This window comes from Petromyzon marinus, chromosome 26, assembly GCF_048934315.1.
Source record: "Petromyzon marinus isolate PM22_M1 ecotype Great Lakes invasive population chromosome 26, UKy_Petmar_22M1.pri1.0, whole genome shotgun sequence".
Classification (NCBI taxonomy): domain Eukaryota; kingdom Metazoa; phylum Chordata; class Hyperoartia; order Petromyzontiformes; family Petromyzontidae; genus Petromyzon; species Petromyzon marinus.
Window position 1 is genome coordinate 1,824,894 of NC_133692.1, and position 10,024 is coordinate 1,834,917.

The window sequence follows — 10,024 nt, forward strand, 5'->3', positions numbered from 1 at the left end:
ATGAACCGTTGTTATAACACTAAAATGTAAGCGTTAACGACTAGTAATTTAACCACGACTGCAGCAATTCTGATTAATAATTTTAACAGCGCCCCTGCGTAGGTTTTCACGGTTGTGCCGTGTAACTCTACAATTTATTTTCGGGTCATACCGCGTGTCCTTCTGCACGATGTCCGACGTTTTGCTGCACGCGCCCGGAGCTTCTCCAGGAATAAAATGTAGGCGCGTGCAGCGGAACGTCACGACAACGTGCTGCTTAACACACTGTAAACGCATGGTACAGACTCATTTGGCGAGCTCTACTTTGCCAACGAACTGCCGAAAACGGTGCATGAATCGGTAAGAAAGATGATGTACAAAATTCGGCCGTGGTGTGGTGATGATAAAGTCCCAACGTCGGCGCTCACACAAGGCGTCACTTAGACGTAACCGTTTCAACCTGTAACGCATGCAGTGCAGGCTCACATTTGTATTTAAAATGTAACAAAAAAAATCCTTTACTATTTAAGGACACTTGTGTGTAGTGTGTGTTTGTTGCAGACACTTTGTACGACGTCAAGATGTTGCAGTGAAAATTATATATATCACACCGTTTTTTTTATTGTTGTCAGTTTCTGCAACATTATATGCATATTTAATCGGATACTATACTGAAACGGGAAACACTGACGTGCTGGATCAACGGTGACGTGCTCGGCAAGAAACGGGAACAATTTTCCTTTTCCATGAGCCATCGCTCAGGCTTTTAAGTGCGACTTTTACTTTTTTCCACTTTGACCTCGAACTGCTATGCAGGTCATGGGGCGAAGAGCTGCAAAAGAAAGTCAGAAATACATTGTTAGAAAGAGTGGTTGTTGTTGTTTTTGTAACGAACTTACTTTTAGGTTCTGGATTGCAAGTCGTATAAAAAAAAAACCATCCCAACGTGGCAGATGAAATAACTGTCTTTTTGTTTAACCAGCTGAGCAGTTAAGGGACAAGGATTGACGTCTCATTGACAAAGGTCACCCGGGTCACCGAATGGGGAAAAGCCGAAACAGAGAAAAATAATTGCAACGGTTAAGCAATTACAAAACGGTGGATTTTTGGCCAGCATGGGAGAGTAGGCCCAAGTATCATCTTGAGGGGAGTGAAAAAACTCTCCAGGCACTCTCCAGAGCTCCCTCGACTGGAAGATCTTCTGCCAGCAGTTATTACGAAAAAAAAAATTCGACAAATAAATTAACACCATTACTCGTAGCAGTGGCATGGTACAATTCTGCTATGGTACACTGTGTTCTTAAAAAAAAAAATATTAAACACATTTTGACATGCAGCTGCATTTATATGCCATCAAAGCAAATGGTACAATATTGTAAGACCAGAAGAAAAAAATGGAAGACTCCCTTTAAAAATAGCTTCCAGGCTTTTTTTGACATTAACGAGATGGCACTTTCTCGGCGAGCATGGAGGTCAGTGCATGTGGGTTTGTTGTTAAATCCACGATGTGATTTGTTGAGAGCCTCACAGCCGCTGACAACTAATGCACCCCTTTAGCAGCAGATTCAGCGTGCAATGGTCACCGACTCGGCCCCCCGAGACCCCAATGAACACACTTCTTGTACTGAGAAAATAACCCCGGGGGGTGGGTGAGCTAAGGTTCAAAGGTGCTGGCTTAGTATACTCATGTGCACCTCTGGTCTCCAAAGCCACCCAGTTTCTTCATTAAAACTTAATCTTAAGAAGGTGCGAAATAATAATGGGGTGAGAAAATAAGCATTACCTTGGTCAACAGGCTTTACTCTCTGTCGCAATTCTCGGCCACTGTCGAACAGCTGAATGTCATCATCATCTTCTTCTTCTGCACTGCAAGGATGTGAAGCAAAGTTAGGATTTGTGTTTAAACAAACGTGTGTAATCTATTCCATTTGTATTTTTTTTTACACTTTACAACTTTATACAATAAAATACCACATTATCCAGATAAGGCACTTTTAAAATTTTTATTTTAAAGAAAAAGTTGGGTGTGAGTCGATAAATCCAATGTATGTGTGTGTGGAACCAGATTTATAAAACCTTATTCACACCCAGGTACAAGCATGGGCTGGGATTTAGCTTTCTGGAGAATATGGTACGAGTCTATATGGGTTACTCACTATATCATGTTCATCTTATTTGAAGCCTGTGGCCTGTTGAAGAGAAAACACGAATCGGTAATCGACTCCTTTCAAGAACACCCAGGCAGATAAGAGCAGTTATAGAGACACGTGTGGAATGTGTTTGCAGTTGTTCGGATGTTGTGGAGACATTCAAGATATGGTGCGGGCCAAGTGTTTCGGTTTGAAATTCACTGTGAACACTAAGCGCAATTGCATGACCGTTAGCTCAAACACTAAATGATTATACAGTTAGAACGGCGACGATCTGATGAATGGTGCAGTGTAACTTATAATGTGTGTTGAACTTTTTATCCGGATCGTACGTAACCAACCGTGCTAAATCGGAGGTGCGGGGGAAGGACAACAACACAAAACACAAAAAGCTGAGAAATGCCACTGAGAGAGAGAAAAAAATCTGCAAAACGCCAAACACACATGAATGGAATTGGTCAAACATCCCAATCCAGCACCTTCCTGAAAAAAAAAGAGTATTCAGACTCAGTGAGGATTTCACTGATAAACAAGGGGCATTATATAATAATAATCATCATCATTGTTTACATGGTCTCTGTCACGATTGATTTCGAAGGCATGAAAGGTCGTGGGGGTTAGGTTTGCATGAATTCGAGCGGCTCTCCCATCGGTCTTGGTGAGGTGAAGGGCGCGGTGGAGCGTGAGGTCCGCTGGTGACGGGGCCAGGTGGGGGTGGTGCTCACTCGGGCACCGCGCGGCGCTCCCTCGTCACCGGGCTCGGCTCGTCGGTGAAGAGGACGGTGTGACATGGCACGGGCGAGCGCGACGGACGAGGTGACCCCCTGTAAGGCGACCCCCTCCGTGACGCCCCGGAGGCTTGCTCCAAAGTCCCGTTGTACACCAGCAGGTCGTCGACGAGGACCTGGCGAAGGTGGCGGCACGGTCGGGGAAACCGGTGTCAGCCCTCAGAACGAGGGTTTGAACCTCGCTCCGAGGCAGCGGCATGGCGTGGCACATCTGACTCGTCTCCTGGGACCGAGGTTGATGCGCGGAAAGGTCGGATACGTGAACTGTTGTGTCTTGGCACTCCAGAGCAACCCCGGGCTCCTTAATCAGACCAAAGGCAGAGAAGCTTCAACATGAACGAGTGATTGTTCACGCTTACGGTGGCTTTCAGAGCGCATCCATTATTTTCGTCTCCCCCCTCCTCTTTTCCGAACATAGATGGACTCGTCCATCTGAATAACTGTCAAATCGCTCTCCGTGGTGCTAACGTTAAAAATAACCCGCCACTTTTTTCACATTTTCTTGTTGTGGGTTTCACACCTGATGATGATTGCTTGTGTTGCAGTCGAAACGTCGTGATAATTTTATTGTTTTATATTTTTATTATTTTATTGTTTCCCTTCTACGTGGTGGTGACTTTACCGAAAGAACCAAGAATATGAATCCCTGCAGTCACGCAAGCTTTAAATCAACATGAACGAGTCCAGGGACCGCGGAAAATTACACCCAAACAACGAAACATAAGGTGAACTTCTGAATAAAAGTTAGGTACGTGCCACGCACGAGCAGGCCGCTGGACAAAAGTCAAGCGCGAACTACTTTAAACGAAGGGGAAATACTTTTGCTGTGCTTGAGAAGTAAGAGGATGGTACGTGATATTAATAACATTGCCGAGCATGAAAAGGTCGGATTTTTGCACACATTCTGGACTAGGCGTGAGTGGTTAATTGGTCAGGGCTGATATATTACGGTCGAATATGCAACATTGCACTGCATATGTAAAATAACATCATCATATATAACGTTTATGAAATCACACTGACGACAATTCGAAGAATAAAACGAGGTAACAAAAAAATGTGTACTTCTGATGCGAGTGAACGTTAACAGCACAATTATGAAGGGGGAAAAACCACGTATTGTATATCCAACGTCTAGTTACAACTTGGCACACCGTGGCCTGCTAACCAGACACAAGCTAGGCCTACGGATACACTCGCTCGTAACAAAATGTATAGAAACGTACCCCAAACTCCTTGACACCCCTCGTCGGCGTCTTGCTGTAGTTCCACAGTTTTAGCATGGACACGGATGTCGGGTGGTCGAAAATGATGTAGACCCGATTCACCTCACGGAACATACAACAAAGACGACATGAAAGCGAGCGATGTTGCTGCTGCTGCCGTATTGTCCAGCTAAACGGTTCGTTTATTCGCGAGCAAGCTTCGCGAAATGCAAAAGAGCGGTAAACATAACGAGCATCATTTTATTGTTTTGTATTTTTTAATTATTTTATTGTTTCCCTTCTACGTGACTTTACCGGAAAGAACCAAGAAGATATGAGCATCGTCTTAGTATCTCCCCAAACTTATCGTACAGATTCTCCTGTATAATATTAATAACAATGCACAGTGCGCCTTCCTGTGTTCGCCTCCAAAGGACGATATGTAAATCCAGGGGCGGAGCCAGGATTTCAGGCCTGGGTGACATTCAACAAATGTTAATATCAAGAATGATTTAGAGAGTCAGGCTGTTGAACTAGACGCCATCGGTTGGCGGACACGCTCTGACAATGCAGTTGCACGGAGTCCGCCAGACCGAGTGTCGTGCACTTATACAGCAGAATGTCACCCCTGTCACCCACCCTGTGTAAATCACACCGCCAGCGTTCTTCATTGCAAGGCCCGGCGGGCCACTGGCGGCCCCTGGTGGCCTTTAGTGCGGCCCCTCAAGTTCATCCTCCCGGCAATACACGCAGAGTGACAACACCCCCCCCACCCATCACCATCGTGCTGCTGTCAAACCCCCAATGGTTTCAAATGTGTGGTGGCACCCACTCACACCGCTGATGTCTCATTGTCAAAAGTGACCACCTCCCCTGAGAATGAGTGAAGAGCACTGTTCCACACCGTCGAGTTCAATCGCCCTCTTTCTTTCCGCTGTCTAGCTGCGGCCATAAGGGGAGAGCGGCCCTCACCCATCTTGGGGGGGGGGTTGGAAGTGTTTGTGTGGAAGCTCCGTGGCCATGCCAGGGCTGGCGCGTGCACCAACGCGGAGTCGCCGACTCGGCGCGCCAGGGTCGCCCGCAGCCGGGTCACGCACCACGGCCATTGGGCCTGGACTGAGGCCATCTGGTGAGCTGGAGCATACGTACAAGCGTCACCGATTTGATTTGGGCACCACGGTGGCGAGATGCTGACTACCTCGCCTGGTATGCAGGAGTTCGTGGGTTCGATCCCGACCCTGACGCCTGCTGCTGCTGTATATTTGGAGTTTGCGTGTCTCCCCGTGGTCACGTGGATTTTTCTCTTGTGTCCTCTGGTTTTTCCCTCCACAGTATTTGGCTGCGATAAATTTCCGCGCGATATTCCACTTTGTTAAGCTAGCATTTGTGATAGCCAGGTCGCTTCTGAAAAAGAACTACATAGCTTACCTGGTAAAATTTTTAAAAAATGTCAGGTGGTCTGTTGTGAGTCCCAGGCTTTGCCACCACCTTTGGATGGCGAGCTGATTGCACTTGCTCTTATGCCAATCGGCGACAGTAGTCGTGGTTGCTGAATGAATGCATTATAAGGTGGCGCTCATCATACACCAACTGCTCGTCACAAATGAACCACAATACCTCGCTGATCTCATCAAGGAGCATAAAGCATCACCACGCGACACCCGGTCATCCCTGCAGCAACAGCGCCTTTTGGCTGGCCATCGAACAAGGACGGTCACCGCATTGCGCGGCGCTTTCAGATGCGCTCCTGCGGCTGTCTGGAACGCTCTTCTGATATTAGGAATTCACTGGAGCTGTACACCTTTAAGTCAGGTAGTTGAAAAACTAATTTCTTTATCTTGCTTTACTTTCCCCGCTGATGAGCACGGTTTGCTATGCACGGCGCGAGAGAAGTTTAGCATCCACACACAGAGTAGTTGAGACCATCACTCCACTCCGAGACACGAGTCGACGCGGCGAGGGGGCTGCTGTGGCTAAGCCTCGTTGGCAGGCGCACCGCGGTGCACAACGGACGTGTCCTCGCTAACTGCTGGGTCGACACAGCTGGGAATCAGAGCGCCGCTGGTGGGGACCTCACACGGCAGAGATCCAGCCCGGGCGTTCTGGCCTACCACGGGGCCTGCCAGGCTATATTGAGGACAAATTTGTCACGCTTAAGCTGTGCGCAGAGGGATATTGCATAACTGCGGACTGCTTTTAAGCTGGGAGTAGCTTTCGGGTGTCACTGATAATAAAGGTTGCCACCCCTGAGGCACAAAGAACCAGAACATATCACCGGGAAGAATATCTCACAACAGGAGATGATTAGACAACTGACACAAAACAAACCAGAGACTTCCAATGTCCCGGGAACATTTGCAGGCTTCCCAGGACAGCGGCCTGAACAGGAGGACGATCATGGAAACCCCCCCCACCCCCCTGGGGCAGCAGCCAACCCCTCGTTGTCCCAGGTGGCAACCCTACTCATAAAATGCCTAACAGCATTCAGTTGATTGCCCAGTATTCAGCAAGCGGTGTGGACTACGGCTCCACACTTGTGTTCAGCTGGGGGCAACAGCAGACATGCAAAGTGCTGCAGTCTGTGGTGTTGACGTCTGCCACCCCTCCCCCCCATCCCGATGATGTGCCCAGCGCATTTCAGTTCAGTTCAGTTCCATTTATTTGGTATAGCCCTGTGAGCCATTCGGCTCTTGAATTGGGTGCAACCGCAACAAACAAAAAACATGAACAAGAAAAACATCTTAAAGTGACTATGTGACTGTGCAGACAGAAAATCCAGGAAAAAAAAAACATAAAAATATTCCTGAAAAAGCACCAGATGGGGGACACTCGGGCCGAATGTGTTTCCTTTGAGAAACACCAAACGAGGGCGGCAGGCGATGACGCCTGTCACCTTTGACTTGGGAGCATCTTCACGAGCGGAGATGCGGCTGCCTCCTCTCCCTTCAAGGCGCTGTTGGGTCTGGTTGAGGTTCAGGTCGAAGGTCGTGTTGATAGCCTTAGATTTACAGGGCTTTGGTCACCGTTCCTTGAAGTATAAACTAGAATATTGAAACTATATACTATTTTTATTAGTCCAGGTAAGGCCCCACTGAGTCATATAGCTCTTTTTCAGATGCATCCCGGCCACAAATGGTAGCTCAACGAAGTGGCTCATGTGGAAATGAATAGCAGCAGCCAAATCTAAAGGCATGTTAATTCTGAATGTAGAGGGAAAAACTGGATGACCCAGAGAAAAATCCATGTGACCACGGGGAGAGAGACATGCAAACTCCAGGCATCAGAGTCGGGATCGAACCCACGACCTATTTACCAGGCGAGGTAGTTAACATCTCGCCAGCATGTCCGTATCGTGGCTGAACACCACATTCATATAATTTAGTTTTTTTTTAATCTATTACTGTCACAGACGCTCATCGTGCTAGCAGTGTATTACATGGCGTTAATGATTACGTGTAAAATGAGTGCTGCATCCGCGAGATATAACAACCATCATATCCAGTTTTAACAACAATTTCAAATCATTCCCAGGTTTGAGCAGTTGCACAGTGGTTAGCGCACTGCACTAAGAACCCAGCTACCCGAGTTCAATTCTCGGACATGAATAACATCAATGGAGACTGACATTTGAATGGGCTCTGAACCTCACTTCACCGACTGACATTGACCAGCAGGGTGAGGTATGGTCAAACAACTGCCTTGTCTGACGTGGCATGGGGAGGGAACCTTGATCCAGCAGTGGACAGAAAAAGCACTGCAAATAATAATATTATAATTAGGATAATGTTGAAGTTGTTTTGAAATGCGATTAGTTACGTTTCATGATATCCGTTTAAAAATATATATTTATCATTTCAGAACTTTCACAGCATACAGACAGGCGGAGACAGGCAGGCTTTTGGTGCCAATGCTGAATCGATTTGGCAAGCCTGGCTGCTTGTCTACCTTTGGTGTATAAAAAAAATATATTCTTTATCGGATTTTTCATATTTACCACTCCGGGCAGGATGGGAGCCAGCCACATGTGTCGACCGTTGTGGGTATCGTTGACGCCATCGATCAGCTTGTCCGGAGTGCGCACGTCGCCGCACACACCCTCCAGCACGTTGACGCTGTCTGGGAAAGCCGTCATGTCTGATCGAGGGGGGAGGCGTCAAGGCCCCCGTCCAGCGTGAGGGGAGCGGGGGAAGGGTTAAACAAACGTGGAGGCTCAATTGTGGCTCATGCTCGGCCATCGAACGAAGGTGGTGGTCACCGCATCATCGCGCGGCGCTCTCAGACGCGCTTCTGCGGCCGTCTGTGGAACCCCTCTGCCTTTCCGATGTCAGGAAGTCCACTGGGGGCTATGCACTTTTACATCATCTGAATTGAAAACTCGTATTCTTTAGGACTGCGTGTTGTGTTTAGTTTGTTGCCCTTCCCCCGCACCTCAGATGAGCACGGTTGGCTACGTACGGTGCGGAAGAAGTTCAACGTACGTACGCACATTCCATCGATTGAGGAGTCGCGTCCGATGAACCGAGGAACTTGCTCATTTTAAAGCATAGATAGCAGGCTCCGCCCTGTCTACATTTATCTGCAACGTGATCAAATCATAACAACAAGAGGCTAAAGCTTTTGTATAATTGGTCAATTCCATTAATGAGTGTTGCATGTGGGAGGAAGCCCAGACGTACGAGGGCACAAACACTCAAAACTCTAACGTGAATGGAGTGCCCAGTGTGTTTATCTCTTGTGAATACCGCAGCGCATTAAGGAAATTGTGAGACTTGAACCCTCCCCTCCGACTTGAAAAACTAGAAAACAAATCCCGCATTTTTTTACGGATTGTACGATGTGCTCCCCCCCTCCCTTCCCCCTGTATTTTAAAGTCACGAGTTGTGCTTTTTGTTGTTGCGTTTTTTCTCCCAATATGAACGCTTTAAGATTGTACTGTAGCTGTCGCAGAGGCGGCGAGGATACGGTTCTCCGTGAGGGGAATGAGCTCTCCCTCGGCGTCGTAAATCTCCAGGCCGTTGAGCCCGATGTAGTACGGGTCGCCCCAGCTCGTCAACAGCTGAAGCTGGAAGATAACTAGTGCAGACGTGCGTCAACGGTCAAGGAAATTACACATTTTTTGTTTTTACTTTCACTAACAACAGCAAGGTAATACAATTGCAGTCGTAACAAAAATCCCAAGGAAGCATCACGCACGTTCAAGTGTAATTGTGCGCATAGAGCGGCGGTCTTCATTTTCAAGGTCGCGTGGGCCACTGGCGGCCCCTGGTGGCCTTTAGTGCGGCCCCCCGACAGTCCACACAGAGTGGTGACAACACCCCCCATCATCGTCGTCATCGTGCTGCTGGAAACCCCCTCCCCCCACCCACGATGGTTTCAAATGTTGTGGCGGCCCTCACACTGATGATGTCTTCTCGACGAAAGTGCCCCACCCTACCTCTGAAAATGAGCGATGAACACTGGTGTAGAGCACGCGTCATTTTTGTCGACTTAACACGAGGATACATCCGCAAGGCATCGCGGGCGCCTCGTAGGCCATGCTCGGCTGCTCGATTGTCTTGTGAATTTGCCTGGAATGAAATATAAAAAAAAATAAAAAGCTGCGATAACGCGACCGGCTGACTGAACGCAAGTTAATCGGTCGGAGGCGTTTGTCAGCCGCCGCGCAAGGGTCTTCCGCGTCTGCGCCGCACGCCGCTGTCGTTTCCAGGTCGTTCAGTTCTTGAAGGAGAAAAAGGTCATCGTCGACGGTCATCGAAAGGTCATCATCGATGAGCAGCTCGCATGCATAATCACCACGCTGCGCGTTAGAGACAGCTCTGGTACGCGGCGTGGACACTGGACACGCGCGTCAATGCATCGGTATCAGGCATTGTTTTGCTCGTTTAACACGTAGGCTTTCGCG

At 48.1% G+C, this 10,024-nt stretch overlaps 1 protein-coding gene across 2 annotated transcripts in view; it reads right to left on the reverse strand.

The window, feature by feature from the left end:
* The window catches only part of LOC116946134 (katanin-interacting protein-like), a 45,401-nt gene that overhangs the window by 6,041 nt on the left and 29,336 nt on the right, over positions 1–10,024 (reverse strand). The window contains exons 11-18 of one of the 2 annotated variants that reach the window (XR_004403441.2): positions 9,625–9,689; positions 9,085–9,195; positions 8,117–8,256; positions 4,144–4,245; positions 2,855–3,033; positions 2,136–2,168; positions 1,763–1,845; positions 671–811 (exon numbers count right to left, since the gene is read on the reverse strand). Coding sequence is in view for 1 of the 2 variants with exons in the window: in XM_032961023.2 (XP_032816914.2) it covers positions 763–811; positions 1,763–1,845; positions 2,136–2,168; positions 2,855–3,033; positions 4,144–4,245; positions 8,117–8,256; positions 9,085–9,195; positions 9,625–9,689 (762 nt within the window). In the remaining variant the exon portion in view is untranslated. The remainder of the gene's footprint in view (positions 1–670; positions 812–1,762; positions 1,846–2,135; positions 2,169–2,854; positions 3,034–4,143; positions 4,246–8,116; positions 8,257–9,084; positions 9,196–9,624; positions 9,690–10,024) is intronic. The other variant, XM_032961023.2, reaches the window with a different exon arrangement.